Genomic DNA, 25198 nt, shown 5'->3' with positions numbered 1-25198 from the left:
ATACTCCCTCCACTTATTGGATAAATCATGTCCCTCTATACTCTCAAGTTTGTGCTTCTGGCCTCCCATTGCCATTCCAAGAGAAGATCAGCAGGCTGTTGAGCTTTTAGTGGTATTGTAATGAAGACCATCTTCCACGTAACTCAGTGTATTAATTTCTGTTGAACCTGACTATATACCTGTAGTAGGTATAATTGTAATGTTTTGTGGTTTTATTCTTGAGAACAGTTTGGGATGGAGTACTTCAAGTCCATATGATTTCTCTGCCTGAAACCTAGAAGGGCAGTACACCACATCACAGATGGCAGATAGACAGGGTGGAGAGGGCGGCCTGTTCTGCCCTTTCGTGGATCCTGCACCCTTTTTGGCTATGCCGGCGATATGCCTGGGTGGGAGCAGGGTCCCGACCCAGGGACCCTGTGTTGAGTAATCTCAAAACTGCTCAGTCCGTGACTTACTCCCTTCCCTGAGTCGCCTGTCCTTGGCCCCACTGCTCGCGGGCCGCTTCCTGGAACCGGGTGGGGAGCGGTTCTCCCTCAGGCCTGTGTGCCTTGGATCCCTGACCATGCCCGGACGGGCACCCCCCTTGTCTCTGGTATCTTTTGGGTTGTGGTAGCAACAGTGTTTGCTCCAAATCCTGTAGCAGCTCTCCTCCACTCCTCCTAACTCCCTTCCAGCTGCCCCCGTCTGCCTGACAGGGAGGCTTTTAACTGCTGGGGCAAGCTCCTTGATTGGCCTCAGCTGGCCTCATTGGCCTAATTGCCCTGGAGTGGCCCCAGCTGGATCACCCAGGCAACAGGGATTTGTTGATCCTGGGGCTAATATAGATACCCTCCACTACTCTCCTGTAGCCATCAGGTCTGGCCCTGTAACACTAGTTATTAGAAGCAACAGCAGAAAGGTCAACCTATCTACTTCTATACATTTGTACTTTTTATGCAATGGAGTCAATTTTATTTCCTCTTTTTTCTTTCTTTTTTTAAGAATAGCATCATGTATACTACTGGACAATATTACTGGCCAGCACTTATTTGAAGCTTAAAAGCCAAGCTTAGTCTTGATATAGTTAATGGAAACTGACATTTTTCTACAAAGATGTATAGATTTTAAGACGAGAAGGGACCATTATAATCATCTAAGCTAACCATTTGCATAACACACGGAATTTTACCCATTAATTTCTACATTAAGCTTGTAACTTCTGGTTGAATTAAAGCATATTTTAAGAAAGACACCAAATAAGGATTTAAAGACCTATGCCATATAAAAAGGCAATAATAACTCAATACTCCTAATCAATGTTCTCCTGTTTCTTCATATAAAGTTCACGTTAGCCCTCTTCACCACATCATTACACAGGGGGTTCCTGTCCAATTGCTTATCCATTATAACCCCTAAGCTCTCAAAGTCACTACTTTTTAAGATATTTTATTTGTTTATTTAGATTTATTAAATACACCTATCCAAGGCTCTAAGTGCCTTAACATAATTAATTAAATAAATACAATTAAATGAAATCAGTTCCACAGGAATATGGCCAGTGAGCCAGCCACCTATCCATTTCATCTTCTAGAAAAAACCCTCAGACATTTTTCACCAACAGGTGAGCAACTTTCAGAGTCTCAGAGCTCTTACAGCAAGCTCCCTGCCATCTGTCCCTTTTCTTTGACAACTAGGGAGATCTAGCTCGAATGCCCCTCCTGACCACGGCTGTAGCAGTATGGCCAGAGAAGAAAGGCAGTCCTTCCACAAGGCCAGTTACACACCATTTAAAGCTTTTATAAGTCATACCCAACACCTTAAATTCAATCTGGAGACTAATGGGCTGCCAGTGCAGATCCCAGAGCACTGGTGTCATGTGCTCCCAGTGAGATGTCAGCTCAATAAAGAACAGTTACTTACCTCGTAACTGTTGTTCTTCAAGATGTGTTGCTCATGTCCATTATGATTTAGGTGTGTGCATGTGCACCATACGCACCAGTGCCTGAAATTTTTCCCCAGTTGTATCCATACGGCCACCTCTAGTGCCCCCTGCAGCAGCATGCATATGAACTTGTATATATGGTGCTGCCGGCCTCCCTCCCTTTCAGTTCCTTCTTGGGGATGGAGGGTGGGTTGTGGAATGGACATGAGCAACACATCTCGAAGAACAACAGTTGCGAAGTAAGTAACTGTTCTTTCTTCCTTCAAATGCCTACTCATGTCCATTCTGACTTAGGTGACTTACCAGTTGTGCCTTTGGAGTTGGGCAGGAATTCATGGCCATGAGGATTGCAGTACTGCTCTGCCGAATCCCGCATCATCCCGGGCTTGCTGCGTGATAGCATAATGGGACCTAAATGTATGTACGGACGACCATGTAGCGGCTCTACAAATATCTTGAATAGGCACATGTGCCAGGAAAGCAGCTGAAAATGGCTGGGCCCTTGTGGAATGGGCTGACAAAGACGCTGGAGGTGAGACTCCTGCATGCTCATAACAGGCAGTAATTCAGGATGATATTCGCTGGAAGGAAACTGGCTTGCTCTTCATCCTGTCAGCAATTGCTACGAAGAGTTGTGTGGAGCGGTGAAAAAGTCTGGTTCTATTGAGCCCTTTGTACATCAAGAGAGTGAAGGTGCCTCTCTTCATTAGAGCCATGAGGCCTTGGGCAGAATACCGTCAGGAAGATATCCTGATTAACGTGAAAATGAGAAACGACCTTCGGTAGGAACCCAGGATGAGGGTGGAGATGGACCTTGTCCTTGAAAAATACTGTATAAGAAGGCTCTGAGGTCAGGGCCTTGACCTCTGATACCCTTCGCACAGAGGTGATTGCTACTAGAAAGGCCACATTCCAGAACAGATGCAGGAGGGAGCAGGAGGCCAACAGTTCGAAAGGCAGAGTAGTGAACTGGGATAGGACAAGGTTCAGATCTCACTGGGGAACAGACTCTGTAATTGGAGGGAAGAGCCTCTCCAGTCCTTTGAGAATCTAGCCACCATCTCGTGAGAAAATACTGAGCTGCTCTGTATTGGAGGGTAGTACAGGATCACTTGAAAAGTAGACTTTGTCTGTGATATTTTTTTGACAGGCCGCCCAGCAGGTGAAGCGCTTCCATTTTGCTAAGTAGGATGCCCTGGTGGAAGGCTTCCTACTCTCCAGTAAGATCCTCGGGACCTGGTCCAAACAGTGACGCTCTTCCCTGTTCAGCCATGAAGCATCCACACTTTCAGATGCAAGGAGGCCAGATCCAGGTGAAGCAGCAGACCCTTGTCTTGGTAGATGAGGTTTGGGCACAATGGCAGAATCCAAGGTTGAGAGCTCCAGCAGCATCCCGAACCAGTGCTGGCGAGGCCATGCTGGGGCTATCAGGATGATTCATGCCCTTTCCCTCTTGACCTTCACCAGTACTCTGTGTACGAAAGGTATTGGGGGAAACATGTTCGAGGCCTCTTGACCATGAGAGAAGGAAAGTGTCTGTCAGGGAGCCATCCTCTGACCCGAGAAGAGAACAGAAGAGAACACATTTCTTGTTTTCCCTGGTTGCAGAGAGGTCCACTTGGGGTGTTCCCCACCTTTCGAAGACATGGTCGGTGATGGAGTGACCACGCATGGTGAGAGCAAAAGGATCTACTTAAGTGATCTGATAGGGTATTCTTCATTCTTCGAGGTGAACGTTGCAGTCCACACAGGGGTCTCAGTGATGTAAGGCTTCCTGGCACAGGGCTGAGGATCCTCCTTACTTGTTGATATAGTACATTGCCGCTGTGTTGTCTGTGAGAACCTGCACCATCTTGTTGGATAAATGCAGTAGGAACACCTTGCAGGCCAGATGGATGGCCTTGAGTTGTTTGACATTTATATGAATAGCTCATTCCCCTCTGGTCCAAGCCCTGGGTCAGCAGGGCACCCAGGTGGGCATCCCATCCCACGTCCAAGGCATCTGAGACCAGGGACAGTGTTGGTTCCAGGGCCTCGAAGGGTACTCCTACTAACACCTGCTGTGGGTTCATCCACTATGATAGAGAGGTGAGTATACAGGGGCGGGATCGTGAGGACTCTGTCCAGGGAGTGCCTGGATGGGGAGTAAACTGATGCCAACCACAATTGGAGGCGTCAAAGGTGAAGTCTGGTGCATTGTACAATGTAAGTGCAAGCTGCCATATGTTCTAAGAGACTGAGGCATAGCCTCGCCATGGTCAGGGGGTGGGACCATAGACTGGCTATAAGTCCCGTCATAGCCTGGAATCTGGTGTTCGGCAGTAGTGCTTTGGCTTGAATAGAGTCTAGGACTGCCCCTATAAAGTCTATTCTCTAGACTGGTATAAGTATTGATTTCTGCTCATTTATCAGCAGGCCAGTGACCGACACGTGTCTCTTACGATGCTGATGTCGCGTTGGACCTGTTCCCTTGAGCAACCTCTGATAAGCCAATCATCTAGGTAAGGAAACACCTGTACTGCCCTGGGCCTGAAGTGGACCACTACTACTGCCATACATTTGGTAAATACTTGAAGAGCAGTGGAAAGGCCTAATGGAAGAACTGTACACACTGGTAGTGTCGAGTGCCCCTCTGAAATGATGTTGCTGAGAGGATCTAAAATGTCTTCTCAACATAGATGGCCCAAGAAGTGTAACGTGACCCTTTAGTCTTTTAACTCATGCAGCCAGGAGTCGATCTAGTCCACGAATAGAGCAGTGCCATCAAACGGGAGATCCTAGATGGACTGCTGGACTTCTGTTGAGAGACCAGACAACTGGAGCCATGAAGATCTCTTCATTGACACCGTAAATGCCAATTGCCCATGCTGTCAAGTCTGCTGCATCTGAAGCCTCCTGTAAGGAGGCCCTGGTCACCATCCTACCCTCTTCCAGGATTGCCTCAAACTCTTGTTTGGAGGACTGTGGGAGGGAGTCAGTGAACTTTTTCAGCAATTGCCAGATGTTAAAGTAGTATTGACCCAGCAGTGCCTGTTGATTAGATACCCTCAACTGCAGGCTTGCTGTCAAATAAATCTTTCGACCAAATAAATCCATTTTCTTGGCCTCTTTATTCTTTGGTGTAAAGCTCATTTCCCATGCATGTATTGCTTATTGGCCACCGCGACCACTAGTGAACCCAGGGATGGGTGTATATACAAGTATTCAAAATTCTTAGCAGGCACACAGTACTTTTTTCACCACTTGTTTGGATGTGGGGGGCAGAGATGCTGGGGTCTGCCATAATGCTTTAGGGAGCTTCACCACTCCATTATGCACCAGAACAGCCACCCTGGAGGAGGCTGCAGATGCCAGGATGCCAAAAAATTTGTCAACAGGTTCTTTAAGTTCCTCTATCTTGAGGCCTAGATACCCACTACCTGCTTCAACAGCTCCTGATGCCACCTATTGTCGTCCAGCAGAGCAGCATAAGAAGGGCCTGCTACTGCCTCATCTGGTGAGGAGCACTTCTTGTCAATGGTGCAGAACTCGGTCCTGAATCCTATCACGGCTCTGATGTCGGTCGGAGAGCCACCTCCATCAGAAGGGCCTTAAGCCTAACGTCCTGGTCCTTCTTAGTTCTCAGGTGAAAGCCCTTACAAATTTTGCACTTCTGAGAGACATGAGCTTCCCCCATGCACTTTACACAGTTCTGTTGTGGGTCACTCAGTGGCATAGGCTTCTTACATGAAGCACAGGGTTTAAACCCGGGGACCAGGGCATGCCCCGACCGTGGGAAACTTGCTAACTAACAAACTAACAACTATATACACTAGAAACAGCTAAAGCCACTGGGAAAACAGACTTGCAAGAGCCAAGCGAGTTGTTCCAGCACTGTCACAGGCAGTAAAAAGGAACTGAGAGGGAGGACGGCTGGCAGCGCCATATATATGAGTGCATATGCACATCGATGCAGTGGGCGCTAGAGCCGGCCCTATGGGGAAAAATTTCCAGCACTGGTGTATGAGGCACACACACATACCTAAATCAGAATGGACATGAGCATGCACTCAAAGCAGCAGCAAGTTTATTAGTACAATTCCCCTCCTGTATTTGTGACCCACATTCTTTGCTCCTAGATGTTGGACTGTACATTTGGCTATATTAAATGCATGTTGTTTGAATGAACCCAGTTGACCATCAATCCATATCATTCCATATAACTGACCTGCCTTTATCATTATTTACCACCTTAATAATCTTTCTGTTATCTGCAAACCATACCAGCAAAGATTTTATAATTTCCTCTCTGATCATTGATAAAGATAATGAATATCATTGGGCCAAGAACAGATTCCAGTGAAACCCAGCTAGAAACACCGATGATTCTCCATTAACAACTATATTTTATATCAATTAGACAGTTTTTAATCTATTTAATAAGTACTACATTGATTTTGTAAACTGCTAATTTTTTTAAATCTTTAAATCTTTAATTAATTCTTTAATTTTTTTTAATCAGGCAGTTTAAAGTCACGTGTTACAGACTTACAAAAGTCAGAGTACATTATATCAACACATACTATATTTAGACTTAAACATACCATTATCAACCAAAATTGTAATCTCATCAAAAAATGATATAAAGTCTATTTGACTATCTATTTCCTATAAAACTATGTCCACAGACTCTCAGATTTTAAGGCCAGAACATACTATTTTGATCATCTAGTCTAACCTCCTGCAAAACACAGGCCATAAATTTCACCCAGTAGTTCCTGCTTCAAATTCATAAAACTTTTTGTTCAGCTTCAAGTACATCTTACAGAAGAACATCCAATCCTGATTTAAAGAACTCCAGTGATGGAAAATCCATCACATTCCTAAGTAAGCTGTTCCAAGAATAAATTACCTTTACTATTAAAATGTGTGCCTTATTTCTAGACTGAATTTGTTGATTATGGATTCACATTAATTATGGTACCATCCTTTAATTCTTTATAATAGATTCCTGTATCAGTCATTCCAAGATTTTTCCCAGGATCAAGGTCAGGCTAATCAGCCTATAACTACCCTGATAAGCCAATATATCCTTTTTCTTAAAAAAATATTGGCACAATGTTAGTTTATATCCAGCCTCCTGGAATTTACCCAGCATGCCAAGATTTATTAAAAATCAGCATCTATAGTTCAAAGAGCTCCTCACCCAATTCTTTTGAAACTCTTAGGTGCAAGTAATCCAGTATTTTTATTATCCTCTCCTTATTTTCATGAATCTGTCTTTTACAAAATATTGCTCTTTCAGAATTTGAATAAATTTTGCATGTGTTTTCCTAAATACAAGCATCAGACCATATGCACATACCTGCTGCACCTCTGCATTCTCATAGCTAAATATGACGTAGATTTAATCAATTCCATGTGAGTGAGATGTAATTTATTTGACTGATTTTTTTTATATCTTGAATATACTGCTGTTCTTGCTAAAAAATCTGCACAAATTTGGACTAATTGTGTAGCTAGGTTGAACAAAAATTTATATCTTGATATCTGCATATTCTCTCTAACTTGGTGAGTCTGGGAATCAAAAATAAATGAATACACGAGCATCTCTGTGCTTGAGGAATTACATGCATGAACCCCCAAACAGTGAATTGAGGCAGTATTATAAAAAGTTTCCATCCCTTGCCTCCACAAAAGAAAAATGAGCTAGTGCCTGTTTTTGTAAACTATTATTACAATATGTGAAGACAAAGAGAATTTTTAAAATTGTACTTCAGAAAGAATAATTCAAATGTGAATAAAATTAAACTACAAAGAATAGCATTTTTATCATGACAACCTATTTTTATAAGCTTGTATATAGTAATATGTGGCACCTATTTATCTACATAATAAGATTCTAGGATTGTCACTGTGTGTCACTCTGAAAACTAGAATGTCTGTTGAGTCAATGTAAAGTGATAGAAACAGCTACAAGCATGGCTGAGAGCTCTATTTAGAATATCACCAGGTTCAGTAGTCTCTGAGGGTATGTCTATACTGACAGCGGCAAAGTCGCCGCCGCCAGATCAATCTTTCTGGATCAATTGAGCGGTCAGTGCAGACCCGCTCAATTGATCAGGAAGTCAACCAAGTAAAACCACTCCCTCAAGTAGCGTAGCGCTGCATCGATGGGACCACAGTTCCCATCGGCACAGTGCAGTGAAGATGGTGCGCAGAAGGGAAGCACAGCAGTCGACGGGAATTACGCAAGCTACTCTGTGTAGTTTGCGGAACTCCCGTCAACTGCTGCCAAATCTCCAGGTAAGTGTAGACCAGGGATGAGATTCTGTTACCGTCCACTGTTTATGTTCACAACCATTTTCGGTTTATACACTTTATGAATTACACCCATATGACAGCACAAGCTTTCACCTAATAAAGCCATAAAAGACTCATATCATCTTGGTCTTTTTATTCAAGTTTTCTTTTTTCTTTTTTTTTAAACATACTTTGGTATGTGGAATATGATAGGTACAACTGTATTTTTCCATTGGGGGAAAAGATTTGACTAAAACACTGCAAAAACAAAAGAGAAAATTACTACAAAAGAGGCTTCCTGTTGTCCAGGGCACCTATTTTACAAGCCAAATATGTGCTGCTTAAAAGATGGCACTTCAAATCATCCTTTTCAGTGCTGCAAACATTTTTCATGAAACACCCTGTCCTTGATATGTAGACTGTCCGTGCTTGCCTGTCGTCTTATGCAGTGAACACATAGTTCAGTTTAGCTCTCGGCTGCATTCTCTGGTAGGAAGATCATCAAAGGACTCAGTGTAAGAAGACACTGACACAGAGATATATTGTTTCTAAAGGATAATGTATAGTGATACTAACTTTAGGGATTGCTTTGCATTATTTTAAATTAAGTTTTATAATGAGGAAAAATTGAACTTCTAGATTCAATTTCAAACAATAGTGAAATATGTTTAACCAACCCTTCAAACTTTCTGTTTGTAACATGGATGTAAAGTGTGCCAGAGATAAACAAAAGGCTTTCAGGGAGAATTTTCTTCCCACAGTCTCCTAAAAGCAGAATAATCTACCTCTGGCTCTGAGTGGTAGTTCCATTTGAAAGTTTGTGTGTGACTGCAGAATTTTTGATCTTTTAGACACAGAGCTTGAGCATGGCATAACATTCTGGAGTGCGGTGCTGGCATTTTTTTTAAGGAGCCACAACAGTGTGCTGGTACTTCTGCTGGTCCTGGGCCAGGTAGCTCCTTTCCCTCCTGTGTGGGAAGCAGGAGTCAGATCACTTAGGGAGAAGGCAGGGAAGAGGCAGTCTCTGCAGGGAGTTACTCCTTGCTTCTCCCGGTTGCCCCCTGCTCCCTCCCAGAGCTTCTCATCGCCCTGCATTCAAGCACTTTTTTAAGGACTCCAGAACTGCTGAGAAACCTTTTGTAAACTCAGTAAAAAGCACCTAGTTGATAAACTGATATTCACTGGTAGGATTAGGCAGAACAGCTGGACCTTGATCTAGATGTCTTCATTGTGTTTATCAGTGCTTTACCACTGAGGTATTCCCACAATGAACACTTTCCATAATGAAGCCTAATTAAAATGGAAATATATCTTTTACAGAATTCTTACACTTAATACCTATATATTCCATGCCAAAATATAGAGTTAATGAAATAAGACAGTTGAGAAACTGAACCCTCAAGCATCCAGTTTTTTTCTCGAGACCTAGCTTGTTTTGTAGATCTCACTGTAACACTTACTGCTGGAGTTGAAGAAGTGTGAACAATGATGGAAATTCTTTGTAAAATGTTTCTACTGTAAGCAAAGTTTAAAGCAGCCATATTGACTCAGTAACCCAAAATAGTGTTCTGTAATAACATTTTACATTTATACAGAAACTTTCATCTTAAAACACTTTATAAATTACATACAGAGGGTACCCTGTCCTGTATTACTGTAGTTAATAGAAGTTTTTCTATGGATTTTAATGGAAGCAGCATCACATCCTTACAATACATGTAGGACACTTCATAGTAGTAATAGGAAGGGAATATTCATATAACATTGGTGCAAATCTCTGTTCTTTGAAAATGCATCATGGGCTCATTAATGTCCACAGAGAGCTGACAGTACTTTAGAGTTAAGATTTTGCTTGAAAAGTCTACTGTAAACAGCTTGGAGCTCAGTTTATTAACCTTTGAGGAATGCAGAACTGAACAAAATCTCCAGAACTTTGAATCTGTGCTCCAGGAAAACAAAATGCTCCAAACCTAGCATTTAGATCAGCAAGTTGTCCCCTCCAGCAGAGCCTAAAATCCCACAGAACATATTTCTGCTAGGATCGGCTGGTTTTTTTCTTAGATCCATAAGAATTGTTAAGCCTGGTGTTAAGCCTTTGCTGGAGAACTTGTTGGGGGTCTCTGGTGTGGATTGAGAGATTTCAGAACCAATAAAAATGAAGAAGCAGGCTGATGAATCTTTCTGAAAGTCTGGTTTTCTCCCATTTATTCATTTGGTGCATGTGTTAGATAGATATTAACAAAAACTAAAACTATAAACTGTTATGATCCTCATATTCACACTAAGGCCTTTTTTTACAGCTCTGGAAATCATACTATATATACACAAGGGTGATAAATTAAGGTTGCATAGGTAATCTTAATTTTGCTATTCCCTAACTTTTGGGTTGCCAGCAGAGGAAAGGTGGGACTCAGGAATTTTGAGTTCCATTTACATAAGAAAGGCCATACTGGGTCAGAACAATGGTCCATCTATCCCAGTATCCTGTTTTCTGACAGTGGCCAATGCCAAGTGTTTCAAAGGGAATGAACAGAACAGGCAATCCATCCCCTGTTGTCCACTTCCAGCTTCTGGCAGTCAGTGGCTAGGGATGCCCAGAGCATGGGGTTGCAACCCTGAACATCTTGGCTAATAAGCCATTGATGGACCTATCTTCAATTAATGTATCTGATTCTTTTTTAACCCTGTTATAGTTGTGGCCTTCACAACATCCCCTGGCAACAAGTTGACTGTGCGTTGTGTGAAGAAGTACTTCCTTTTGTTTGTTTAAACCTGTTGCCTATGAATTTCACTGCTGACTGCTGGTTCTTATGTTATATGAAAAGGTCAATAACACTCCCTTATTTTATGGACCTCTATCATGACCTCCCCTAGTCAACTCTTTTCCAAGTTCAAAAGTGCCGGTCTTTTTACTTATTCCTCAGAGCGAAGCTGTTCCAAACCCTTAATCTTTTCTGCTGCTCTTCTCTGTACCTTTTCCAATTCCAATATATCTTTTTGAGATGGGACAACCAGAACTGCATGCAGTATTCCAGGTGTGGGTGTACCATGGATTTATATAATGACATTCTGGTATTTTTTCATATAATCTATCCATCCCTTTCCTAATGGTTCCATTTCACAATCTGAAGCGTAATGCCCAGTATTGGGCACAGTCTCTTCTGCCTGTTCTCCTCAAGCTTGTTTCCTTGTTCCTTGTATTCCTCAGCCTGTCCCAGTCCTACTCCTGTCTCTTGGTCCCATTCCCATTCTCTTGGCTTAATCAGTGCCAGTCCCCACACCTTAGGCTTCTCATTCCAGTCCCATTCCCTCTACCTAGCTAGTCCTAGTCTCCCCACTATGCTCACTGTTGGAAGTCCCAGTCTCCCCTGAGCAGTCTCTTCCTCCAAACAGATCTAGTCTCCTTGTCCAGCCCAGTCCTAGTTTCCCCCCAACTCTCATCCGATCTCAATGTTTCCAACCCCCTCTCCCATTTCCTTCACAGGCTTCAAGTTCCAGCCCCCACCGCTCAATAAGTCTCAGCCTTCCCACCATGCAGCAGTTCCCAGAGTGCCCTCCCCTTGATGGGCTTCCATATCCGTATTGTCTTGCCAGTCCCAGTCTCACCAGACTCCTTGTTCCAACCTACTCATTTCCCAGTCTGTCTTTTTCCCCCAGTTTATTAAAATCAGACAGCCTCCTCCTCCATGCTGCCTGGGTGTTAGCAGAGGGAGGGGTTATTCAGCATAGGCAAGGCAGGCTCCCTACTCTCAGTTCATAGACTCATAGATTGTAAGGCCAGAAGGAACCATTATGATCATCTAGTCTCACCTCCAGCACATTGCAGGCCACAAAACCTTGCCCACCCACTTGTCTAATAGGCCCATAACCTCTGGCTGAGTTACTGAAGTCCTCAAATCATGATTTAGACTTCAAGTTACAAAGCATCCACTATTTCCACTAGTTTCAATTTGTAAGAGGCCCATGTCCCATTCTGCAGAGGAAGGCAAAAATAACCCCAGGGTCTCTGCCAATCTGATCTGCGGGAAATTGCTTCCTGACTCCAAATATGGTGATCATTTAGATCCTGAGCATGTGGGCAAGACCTAGCAGCCAGATGACTGGGAAAGAATTCTCTGTAGTAACTCAGAGCCCTCCCCATCTAGTGTCACATTACTGGCTGTTGAAGATATTTGCTACTACCAGTTGCAGATCAGCTACATGCCATTCTAGACAGCCTTATCATACCAGACCCTCCATAAACTTATCAAGCTCAGTCTTGAAGCCAATTGTGATTTTTGCCCCCACTATTCTAGAAGGCTGTTCTAGAACTTCAAGCCTAAACTTACTGATGGCCCGTTTATATGTCTGGCTCAGAGCAGCTGAGCTGAGAGCAGCCATTACACGGAAAGTCCAGATTTACCTCTACATCCCTAGGCTGGAGCATGCTCCATTGTTCCATGGGGATGGCACACAGATGGCCAGGTCAGCACTAGAAGCTCGGAGAGACTCGTATGCTCAGCAAGAACGGAATCTTCTTCGACTTTTATCAGCTAAAATCAAAGACATCTCTACTGGGAATATGTGAACTGGGATTTTTTTTTTCCCCCATGAGTTTTATAACTTGGGCAAAGATAGGTGGATTTTGAACACCAAATTTCAAATCCCTTTTCTACAGCTATTCAAAGAAAAAATTGCCTTTTCTTTTTTTTTTTTTAATCATGGGCAAAACAATATATGTTTTTTCTTGGTCTCAGTCTCAGTCTCGTAAATGGCTTAACCATTTTGGCTGAATTTTTCCAAAAGAAATAAGTCTGAGGATACCTGGTATTTAAAATTTCAGCCCAAATGGTAAATGTTTGGGAAAGTTATAAGCAACTGAGAATAAGATCTTATAATGTGAGGTGTCAGGCAATCTACCTCTGCCTATAATTAGAGAAGAGAATAGATTACATTACTTAATAAAAAGTAGTTATATATTTAATTTTCTTTCATGCAAGCAGCATGCTGACCATTTTGAAAAACTTGTCTACTTATGCTCTTTATTTTTCTTCCACGCCCCCACCACTTGCCCTGTCATCTGTTTTATTGCCCTCTCTCCTGCTACCTGGTTTTCATGTCACCCGGGAATGTCTTTCTCACTAGTAGCTCTTGGCTTCCCTTCTACTCCTGCTGGATACTAGCAACTCCAATCCAAAGGCCACTTGTGTTTCTTGTCAGAGAGCAGTGAGCTTCAGTGAAGACAGCTAGGCTAGCTTCTCCTCCTCTCTAGCAGCTTTCACATGTATCCAGGCCCTTCTTTGCTATGCAGAGCCTGGGCACTTGTAGAAACATGAGAAAAGAGGAGGAGCCAGCACTATCTAATCTTGGATCAAGTGTTCCAGGAAACACAAGCTACATCTTAAGAAAATGTTATAAAACATAAGTCTTGACTGATGAATCTCTTGACTGTAATAACGAATATATGCCATCTGTGATAATCCACTGAGATCTTGCACAGTTATAATAAGCCTCTGAAAATGACTCTTTACACATGCTCAGCAGAGGTTTGCAGTATTGCCAACCCCAAGCTTTCAGAAGTCATGAGTCAGGCTCCCAAAAATAATAAGATTAGCTGCAAAAAGAGATATTTTGCGAAATAATAAATTTTGGGTTCTTTTCATTTGCCTTCTGTTTCTAAACCATTAGGATGCATTTGGTCATATTTTCAAGCTTTTCTTCATAGCTACAATCCTAGAAACTTACTTTATTAAAAATATGAAAGCTGAGAGTCTCATGAAACTTCTTGATTCCAGTAACAGGAGCTTTAAGAAACAAATATTGCCAGAGTTGATATCGCTGAGTTTGACTCTGCTAGACTCTGTGAAGATTCCGTGCATGCTGAGCATGCTCTAGCCTAGGGCTGCAAGGTCTAAGCAGGACTTTTCTTAAAATTGCTCCTCTTAGCCAGTAAGAGCCCCTGGGGTGCTGGGTGCCAGAACTGAAAGCAGGAAGACTCTCTCTCCTGTGCTCTTAAAGCTTCCCTGGCTGGTGCCCAGGCAGAGTGGTGAAAGGAAGGAAACAGCTTGGGTGGAATGCATGGGGATGATGAGCAGAGAGGGACAGACTGGGGAGGAAAGAGAAGCAGCAGGGGATAATTATAGGTTTGTGGGACATAGGAAGAGGCAGGGATATGCTAGGTGGGATAGGATTAGAGGGGGGACAGGAACTTGGGGAATGGGGTTTGGGAGGACACGCTATAGGGCAGGCAGAGGATGGCAGGATGTAGGGCAAGAGCAGAAGCATCTGGACCGGCTAGAAACTCCTCCTCCAGAATTGGCACAGAACTTGTGATTTCTGAGTCCCAAAATTCCTCTGTTATCTAGCAAGTAGCTGTGAAACTAATGGCAAAATGTGTATCATCCCCTCTAGTGGCTGGTCCACAGAGAGGATGACAGTTTACTACAGTTACTCCATTATCTCAAGTGGTAGATGTCTATGCTGTGGATCTAAAGGCTCCAACTCTGTTGGTGACCTGTCAGGAGTCAATATGGCTCCACGTGAGAACATTTTTTTTTCAGTTTGCTTTTTTTAAAAGAGTAGGAAATTACTTTAAAAAGAATTACGTTGAAAGAAGATTTCAAGACGTGAAACTTGTAAATCTGGATTATAACTGAGAAATAGAATGCAATATGTATAAAGAGACATGGGCCCAGATTCACTAGTATACTCTGGCTGCTTTTGTGCTTCTCTGTTAATGCAAGTTAGCTATAGACCTGGCTTAACTGACCAGATACACTGGGTTTACAGCTGATTTGTAAGTCTAAAATGGTGCAATGCAGCTGCACACACGGGTGAATATGGCCTAAAGTCTGTTCTGTAAATAGCATCTACAAATCTTTGGGGGTTTTTTGGTTGGTTGGTCAATTGGTTTTGGTTTTCCCTAATAAAGTAGTCTTGCTAAAATTTGAAGTGAACGCCATAAAAGCCTTTTGTCTTAACTTAATATTATGAAAAACAATATTCCAATGGCTTTAGCTATAATGTTACTTACCAAACCCTCACTGGGCATAACGCTGGTAAGGTGAACTACTTCAAGATGTGCTGACTGAGATACCAGAGAGTCAGATGAGAGAGAGATGATGTGGTCACAGATTCCACACAGAGTTTTACACTAGAAAGAGTAAACAAAGATAATCATAAGTACTTACGTTAAAGTGATAAACTGCTGGTACTAAAACACAGTTCAAGTGCGAGATTGTTTACATTGTGTTTATTTACTCATATTTGAGCAGCAGTACTTTTTACTTCTTACTGTTATAAGAACACAGAGCTGAAGTTCTATATTTATCACAAGGCCAACTACAAGAGGGGCAGGAAAAATAAAATTCTTATCAATGCCACAACTAGCGTTCATTAATCTACAGGACAGTAACCCAAAGGAACCTTCTTGTGAAGTAATAACCTAAATCAAGTGTGTGCACTTGAATTACCTTATTCATTCAAGCTGCAATCCCTAACTAACATGCCTTATAATACTATGTACAGCAACAGGTAAAACCAAGTTTAACAACACAGATTGAAGTCAGGCAAATTATGCAAATAGTAATTAATTTACACATTTATGTAATTACTTTTTTTGGTCAACAAATAACGGTAATTTATAAAGTCAAGCATTTATTTAAGATGTAATTCCACAACAAAAAAACATAGTGAGGTCTTTTCTTTATTAAAAATTACACTGACGGGTAAAATTAATGGGTCCTCCATTCCTTACTTAAGTCTCATGGTACCTTCATTATCAATTTTAATGGAAATAACCTTCCACATCACTGTAACTAAATAATAATGATATATTGCCATGGATATCAAAGCACTTGAAGTATGTGTTAATCCTCACAACACTCCAGTGAGATGGGAAAGTAGTGTCCCAATGTCACAGGTGGGAGAAGTGAGATAGAGGGATGAAAGCAATTTGTCCCAGGCCAAACAAAAAGACCACAGGAAACAGAACCCAGACCACCTAAAACAAGAGGCATTTCCCCAAAATAAGGGAAAAAATCTGGGGACAAATCCATGTTTTCTACATTTTTCTTTCAGACATAGTATGCCTAAAAATATTTGTACCTAATTTTCAACCATCCATATAGATATATTTCAGAATGCTCTTTTGGTGGGAATTCTATTGAATGCTTCCGTTTTCCTTCAGGGACTACATTATCACTTATTTTAATTACACTGAATGGTGGTGAAATCCCTTAAGGGAAATTGTACTTCATGTATTTTCAAATACATGATGAATTCTAATATCATATTTGACAATACATATATAAAAGCAGAAGAAGCAAAGTTGTTGCAGTGGATAACTACTGACTAAATATATAAACAATGTTTGGAATCATGTCATATTTACTCATTTAGAAACCAAGGTAAAGCTCTGGAGTACTGGATGCTGCATTTGCACCTCTGTATCATCTGAAAAATGTGTAAAATCACATGTATGCTTGCAGCTCCCTATTGACTATGCATTTGAGTCTCTATCAAATGGCCACTGGAAAAAAAAATTCCAATGATTTCAGTCAGCTTTGGATCAGGGCCTTGAAGAGGAATATATGCATTATTTATTCCATCAAGTATATGAAATATAGCCTACGCTTTAAATGTGTTCAGATGCTTTACATATTCCTATGTGGCTGACATGCAAAATAAAAATTTCATCAAATCACATCCCGTTCTTGGGATCTGTAAGCATGGACATATTATCCATGTGGCTATGTTCTTACCTGACTTTTCAATGTTGCAGTACCGCTGTATAATTATGGTTTGGAATTGAGACCCCCACTAGCCCTTAAAATTACTTTTATGCCACACATACAGAGTAGATATCAAAAGCAATTGCACAGTGAATCCTTTGCACTGTATGAGCCATATGTAAGTTTTCCTCTTAACTACTGTTTAATGACAAAAAAATCTAGTTAAGTAAATGTTAGAACTGAATAAACTCTAGGAAAAAAAAGTGCTCAGTGAGCAAGATGATGATAATATCTCAGTCAAGTCCTCACCAAGATTCAGAAACCTAATCACAGTCAAAGAAGAATTTTGATGCTAGGAACAAATATTAAAGAGCAATAAATAGAAGAAGAAGAAATACCTGGCCACTCTAACGTAGCTCAACAGACATCAGAGAGCCAGATGCCCAGTAATAAATGATGCAAAGGGTGGGATTTGTCGTGTGATAACTCCCAAGAGACAACAATGAAAACGCAAATAATGCACTGCCTGGCACTATCAATAATACAAACTGAACCAGCATCTGTTGCAGCATTTTTTGGATAAAATCAAAGGAGAGATTAAAAGCAAGTAGAGAAAGGAAAAAGCTTTCTTAAGTTTTCTCCAAATTTAGTCATTTCTAACGGATCTCCTTTCCAAACTACCATGAAAAAATAATAATTGATAATGATACTTTGTACTTGTTTAGCACATTCTAGCCAAGAATCTCAAAGCATTCTACAAACAAGTCACTGGAAGAATGGAAAGTATTGACCCTATTTTAGAGATGACACTGTAATCTGAGAAACAGAATTTAAAGTGACTTGAACACAGTCACCCATCAAATCCATGGCAGGCAGCACTAACAATAGGACCTAGGATCCCTGTGCTTTAGTCACAATACTATATTAAAAGCAAACAACAAGTTCTCCAAATGAAGCAATACTACTACACAAAGGTAGACTGAAAAATGTCACAAAATTGGCCAAAACAATGGATACTTCAAGTAGTTCAGTAACTGCTGCAGAGGGAAATTACAAGTACTCAAACTGTCTAAGACTTAGTTTTCTTATAAACAATTTATTGAAATCCTATCACTGGATCTTGACAAGAAAAGCACTTCCTCAAAACCGCTTTAAGTCCTGGATATACAGTTCAGCATGTGATGCATAGAGTGTTTTTATTTTAAACTAATAGACATTTCCAGGTTGGTATCATGGGTATCTGCAGTTACTGTGCAGAGAGAAAGGGGTGCTTTGGTATTGGTGTTTTTAGTATGGTATCAGTAGCTGTCTTGAGCTGGTATTAAGAATTGATACCATGGCTGTGGTCCAGGTAATAGCCTTTCACTGAGCAGTTACCTAAATCTGGGAAAACTTGACCCTCAGCATTACTTTGTGAACGTATGTCTCCAAGATGCTGCTCCAAGTTTTCTTTTTTGTAATTTTTCCTTTTCCATTATGCATGAGTTGCACTCTCAACCAGCCACTGAGAATTGATCAAGCCTCAGCATTTTAAAAGTTTCTCTCTCTCCTGTTTCTAGTAACATTACATAAATATACCTCTCTGACAATCTTGGATGCTTTCCAAAAATAAAAATAAAAGCACTTACACAACTTTAAAGTGCTGTTTCAGGTTATCCCCTTTCCTCCTTTTTCACATATGCACATTTTTATTTTAAAGCACTTACAAGTGAGCTTTTGGACTCCAAGTTCCCCTCTCCCTGGTTTCCTCTCAATCTTCTATTTTCTTTGTATGAACAAGACCGAAGTATTTAAGGAAGATGAAATCAAACCAAGACCCACAATCCCACACTCATGTGGCTTCTTTTGTTAAGTTGAGTCATGCAAAGAGATGCAACATCTCCAAAAATAGCCATGTGGGCATGTTAAAATTCTGTAGCTAAGTAAACAAGATGAGTTTTACAAAATATAATCTGAATACAGTTAACTCAGTCCTCTTCCCTAATTCAGAGGTCCCATGTGTGGTTTTATGATTAAAGCTATGTAGTTCTCAGGGGACTGATTTCATTGCTGTTTTTTCGGTTAGGGTGGGTTTCCATCCTAAATTTTGCTTTGTGTTTCAGTTTAAAGTGAACCAGAAAACTTAAAAAAATTCAGCTGAAACCAGTGTGTTTTATCAGACTTCCGGTCAATGCCATGGGTAATGACTGAATTTTGCAGTCACCAGAAAACAGAATCTTGACTCAGAATTTGACATTTATTTTATAAAATATGTATTATAGTTCTGAAATCTGGATCTATGCCTTGTACAGATACCCAAGAGCTCCATTTCCTCCCTCTCCCATCTCCTCAAAATTCCATATCAACTTCGGATTCAATCACCCCCTCTATCGCATTAGTTAAATTAAAGAAAGCAAATTTCTTCTTACAGAAAACATTAATCCTCTGCTATTGTACATCATTTCTGTGCATGTATTATTGTATGAATTTACTCTAAAGAGTAACTGTGTAACAATGTTATTCTCTTACACAACGTACCTACTCCCTGTGAGTGAAATCTTGGCCATTGACTTCCTAGGGTCAGGATTTCACCCTGGGTGTATTATTCATACTCATACAATATACTGACTTTAGTTTTTACTGTTTTTAGTCCCATTAACCCAGCAGAGCCAACACCAGTATAGAGTGAGCTGGTTTCTATTCCTTTTCACGTTACATCAATAGAACTGTTTACTAAGTTCCAGGCAATTATGTCTGTGCAAACCCACTGATGGTCATAGAGATGAACAGGTGTCACCAAAATCATAATTTGGCATGAAGAACTTTTATTATTGGTTGTTTGCTAAAAGAAAAGCCCCGATTGATTATCAGATCCCAAACTGAGTTTGCTGGGCTGTCACTCAGGGAAAATATATTTTATTTGTAAACTGAGCACATATGATATGGAAATGATTGAGATCAATAAAAATGGGACCCTGTAATGCCATTTGTACAGAGTCACTTATCAGAACAGAAGCATTCTTTAAGCTAGTAGTTTAGATCAGTCTCCTATAGACAAGTACCTTGATGTCACTACACTTTCCTCATTTTAAAACACATAGTATTAGCAAGCCCACCACTAAGGGTTATAGTGTCATTAGCACTGTGTTAAGAAAACTGATGCAGTACCTCAAGGGGTTCCTGTGGATTTGTAGCACTTTGACATTGAAACTCTGAGAAACCAGGCAAGATTTCAAAATCTGTTAGTAAGCTTCCATATCAGACTGCATATTGGTAATCTCAGTAGTGGGTAACACATCATATAGTGCTTGTGTATTACAAAATTACAGAATAGAGATAGGAAACTATTTCAGTTGACTTGGCTCTGCATAGTTTGACAGTTGTGGCAGTGTTCTGAATTTCCTTAACAGCAGTGTCAAAAGTTAATAGATCTGCAGGAACACACGTCAAAACAATAGACGCAAGTATCTTTCTTTTATTTTCCCACCTATTGAATCTGTTTCATTTATATATATGCATGCACTTAAGGTTCTCAATTTGTATTGCCCTCCCATCAACATTCACTATTGCTCAATTTACAATCACACATCATAACATTCTTTACAATTTAGGGAGGATCGGACTTCTCTGAAGTTTTCAAATGGTTTGTTTATAAATGTGATTAATCAACCCCATCTATCATTCATTCATTCCTACAAATATCAGTTTTCAACCTTCTCAGTACATATTTCAATACTTTGCACCCAGGGTAGAGCTGGATGAATAATCCATCTTCTTAGATAAGAACTTCTCAAAGGAACTATTTTAGCCACTTGTAATGTCCCCTTCAAAACTTTATTTTTAAATCTACAATTTTCTAATAGCTAGCTTTCTAGTAAAAGCAGAATCTCTACACTTAGGAATTGTCTGATAGTTCTTAGGCAAATGATGCACACATCTTTGCATCAAACATTATTATATGCTTCTGTCTGGTTTTGTTTCTTTTTTACTAGTTACTCTAGTGAGTGCATTAACAACAACAAAAGTAATGTACAATTTAAAAGCAAAAGCAATATTCAGCAATCATTAAATTAAAAGTGGCAGTATAACCCACATACAGGAGAGAACGTATTTTTTGTGCAACCACCCAGCAGGTCTTTTTATGAAGTGGAATGAACACAAAGCAATCTTTACAGTCCCAAAACGTCAAGTGCAAACAGTTAGGATATCAAGCAGAACATAAGATTAGAAGTTATATACAACTAAAAAGAAAAAAGGTTCCACACTGAACTCATTTAAACAAATTTTGAAATGGAAGGGCAGAGTGAGAGAAAAAATTAACAAGTGGACAAGGGGTTTTGTACAGGTAAATTCTATCACCACAGGACTTTAACATTTAAACCATGTACTTACAGTAATAAATAGAAAATAGTCTTTCCAAGTTTTATCTGTGCACATGGGGTGAAATCCTGGATAGGTTGAAGCCAGTGACAAAAGAACTGTCATTTACTTCAAAGGGACAAGATTTCACTCATGCTGTAATTTATTTTTAATACTGAAATTAATGGGAATACAAAAGGTTCTCCTCATTCACCTTAAAATTAGTTACCATTTATTAACCTGAAATTTGCACAAAGTACTCAAGACTAAATACTACTAGTAGCTGCTTAATTAAAATATCTAAACAAGTCTCTCTTTTTGTGATGCAGATCTATTTAACAAAGCTTGTAGTGTAAAAACACACATATCTAGAATGAAAATATAAATGAGCCGAAACAGTCTAACTCTATACCTTGAATTTATCTCTCATGCAAGGATTTTACACTGTGTTTCTGTTGAACAAAATGTAAATACTATGAATGACTTCCCAAACAGTTTTCTTTCATGCACTGCCTAGACAAAAGAGCTACAAAGGTGGTGATTTCTGCAGCCAACCAGACTGATTCATAGAAAAAACTATTTATAAAGTAACAAATATGTGGACACTGAAGATCTGCATGGTTGTAACTGTGTTGCACATTATGGTCACTTAGAACTTCTCTCAGAGAGCAGAATAGAACTTGGATCCCCTGCACATGAAAGGCATGTCCTTACTACATGAGTTACAGGAGAATCTCCCCTTAGTGTTAGCAGTATAGGTGCTATGAGGCATCCAGTAGAAGGCAGTGGTACAACTACACAGCTCATTGCAGAATTTGTAGCTAAATCTACAAAAAGAATGTACCTTATAAATGTTATTAATATTTGTGTTAATGATACTAACTAATGCATATGAAATAAAAAAACTTCTTCATTGCGGGCTAATTTAAATCATATTGTCCATAAGATTAAAACCTGAGATTGCAGTTATAACTTAATACAACTCACTACTGAATTAAAATGTTGTTTGAAATGTACTTCAATAGTAGTGAATGACACTTTCGGTTATATATTTCATCTTATTTTTGTTCTATCATAATTAAACAAACAAAGAATCTGATGTACCTGTTGTATGTGATGAATTACTATTTTATGATAAAGCGTTGGTAAAAATTATTTTAAATTCAAATTTAAATTGTGGAATTAGAGCAGCTGTCACAGTTCTGACAGACCACAAAAGAAAGTAAGTTTCAGACGCTATTTTTAACAAACATCAAAACCAGTCTTCCTTTAAATGATTATATGCATATTCTACAAAAACAACATCTTATAAGGTTCAGATATTTATGGACTTAAATAAATACTGAAAAATTCCAGACCAATAAATTAACTGAAAGAAATCTATTACTTAGAAATTCACCTTTAGAGACATAATGCCATATGACTAGTATTTCCACTGATAACTGAAATGTACAGATAGGCAAAGGAAGACCAATGCTGCTTGAGAACTGGTGTGTGCTTGATTTAAGGATATTTATTTTGTATATTTTGATGTGATATTGATAGTTTGTATTTTAATGATTACAAAGCTTTAATTTTTTGAATCTCAATGTCTGTCATTAAATAATTATTGTTTAACCTCCCCCATAATTTCCCACAACTGTTAAAATTTAAATTGATGATAAAAAAGCTTAAAATACATAACTGCACAATTGTAACAATTTTTTTAAAATGCTTACAAATAAATATAAATATTATCAATAGAAATTATTTTTTTTTAAATTGAATTCTATGAAGCCTATATGTGTTATGCTAATTAAGTTGTGATTGTGAAAATGCTAAATTAATTATGAACATCTATGCTTTGTTAAGTGCTGTTAAAAGCTTCATTTAAATAGTGATTTGAAATTAGCATAGAATTTTAAGTAACAATTCCTTTTGTGAATCCAGAATTGCATTAACTTAAAAAGCAAGGAATCTCTGAATGACTTGAAACAAAGCTGAATTTACCTACATGAGCTAAAGATCTGGCCCATTATCTCTACTTCCGTGAACTGACTAAAAATAGATTCTGTAATTAATTTCTTCTGTTTTACTCCAAAAAAGAGAGAGGGAATGTAGGCTAACAAAGGTGAAACAGAAAATGTTTGTGATCACTAAGGATTAGAATAACTGCAATTGGCAATACTTCCACATATATCTACTTCACAGGGAGTTTGGTAAGAATTAGACCACTGAGACACTTAAGTTACTTATATTTTTAGAATAATTTTCTTAAAAAGTAAACAAGTCTTTGCTCTGGAAAAGCCACTAACTTTTCAAGTAAGTCAGCTTTGACTTAGATTAAAATAATTAATTTTGGATACTGTAATTAGTGAACTATCTGATTTATCTATGATAAGCAAACAGGATTCCCTTTATACACCCCCCCATTCTTTTTATAATCAAGGTTCAGCAAATCAGGAGGCTCATGCAACACAACAGCTGCCTTCAATACCATGATGTTCCCCAACACACCCATCGCCAAAAATACTCAGGCATGTTTACCCCACAGTTGTCACACATGGCCCATGCCAGTTATCCCCACACAACTCAGATGCATAATTGCCTTATTCAGTGATGTACTCCTTGAACCCCCTCTGCTCCCTTTCCCTCATGACCTCATGTACCCCCATGCTGTCAGCCCCCTTTACACCATGATGCACCACCTCCTCCATGATATGATCTCTCGTATACCCACAGAATCCCTATGATGCATCCCCATAGCTGCCTGCCCTATTTACCACATGAGGCACTTCTCTTCTGTGCCCTGCAATGCAACACACACACCTAACAATTGTCCAACCCCATACCATCTGCACAGTTTACAGCATAGTCTTTGTCCAACTACCATGTGAGTTAGGGTGCCCTGCCCAGGGGGTGGTGGAGGAATCAGTGCACTCTTCCTTGGGGATGGAAGGTCTAGCTCCCTGAGAGAGATTCCTTCCCACCCCAGTGCAGACTGTGGATTACCCAGTGCGATCTCCTCTTTACTAAAAGTCAATCAAATCTCCTCAAACCTTAATTTCCAGGTGGAGTAGTTTAGTTCTGGTGATGTTAATATGGGGTTAATATTGGGTTTATAATGAAAAGCTAGTTTCAAACTTAACTGAGGTGAGACTAGTGTTTTTCCTCTGGTACACTATAATTCATACTAAGCTTTAGATCGGATATATGCAGAGTATCATAACACACTTTACAGAGGCAAAAAAAGAGAACGATTTAGCAAAACTTTCACTAACGGCAAATTTTACTATTATAATTTAAAAGGCATATAAAAATGTAGGTACTGGTTTTTGGGGGGCATTTAACAATATGCTGACATCCAGGGTAGTGCTCACTGAAACTGAAGTTTACACTTCAGCTCTACTTTATGTATAACTATTTATTAATCTAGAATGGAAGGTCAGAATTATATATAATTTCATGTTCCTGACCTATTCCTGGACAAAGTTATAAGCAAGAAGATTGTAATCTGATTTCATTTTGTGTCATTCTTGACATACTGCTTGACTTATTCTATTTACACATGCCTTTGCTTTTTTCTATGAAAGTCTGTTTAAAGAAAAAAATCATATTTCATTAAAAATAGCTTATGGAAGAGTCCTGTGATCAGAACAATAGGGTCTACAGAAATTTAATAGAAAATAACTTTTAAAAAAATACCTATTGAATTTAACAGAGACTATATCTTTTCTATAGGAGATTTTAAACCATCCTAAAGAATTTAAATGAGAATTCTCTCTCTCTGCTATAGAAAGTTCTACAAGTTATTTAAGAAAAACCTGTGGAAAAATTATCACATGATACTAAATCTCATAGGACTTTTCCCTCCTGAACAAAGCATATCTGGATATCTATATACTACATAATTTTGCAAGAAGCTACATATCAGCAGGGGATGGACATCTGCAGGCTCATAATT

General features: G+C 39.6%; 1 protein-coding gene across 1 annotated transcript in view; it reads right to left on the bottom strand.

The window, feature by feature from the left end:
• The window catches only part of LOC137153984 (connector enhancer of kinase suppressor of ras 2-like), a 474493-nt gene that overhangs the window by 250087 nt on the left and 199208 nt on the right, over window positions 1–25198 (bottom strand). Inside the window, exon 6 of the mRNA XM_067549753.1 lies at window positions 15219–15338. Coding sequence (XP_067405854.1) covers window positions 15219–15338 — 120 coding nt within the window. The remainder of the gene's footprint in view (window positions 1–15218; window positions 15339–25198) is intronic.

The sequence above is a fragment of the Emydura macquarii genome, unplaced genomic scaffold, assembly GCF_026122565.2.
Source record: "Emydura macquarii macquarii isolate MOO-44397 ecotype Brisbane River unplaced genomic scaffold, CSIRO-AGI_Emac_v2 contig_1253, whole genome shotgun sequence".
Lineage (NCBI taxonomy): Eukaryota > Metazoa > Chordata > Testudines > Chelidae > Emydura > Emydura macquarii.
Note: the sequence above shows the minus strand (reverse complement) of the source record. Positions and strands in the feature narration are given on the sequence as shown.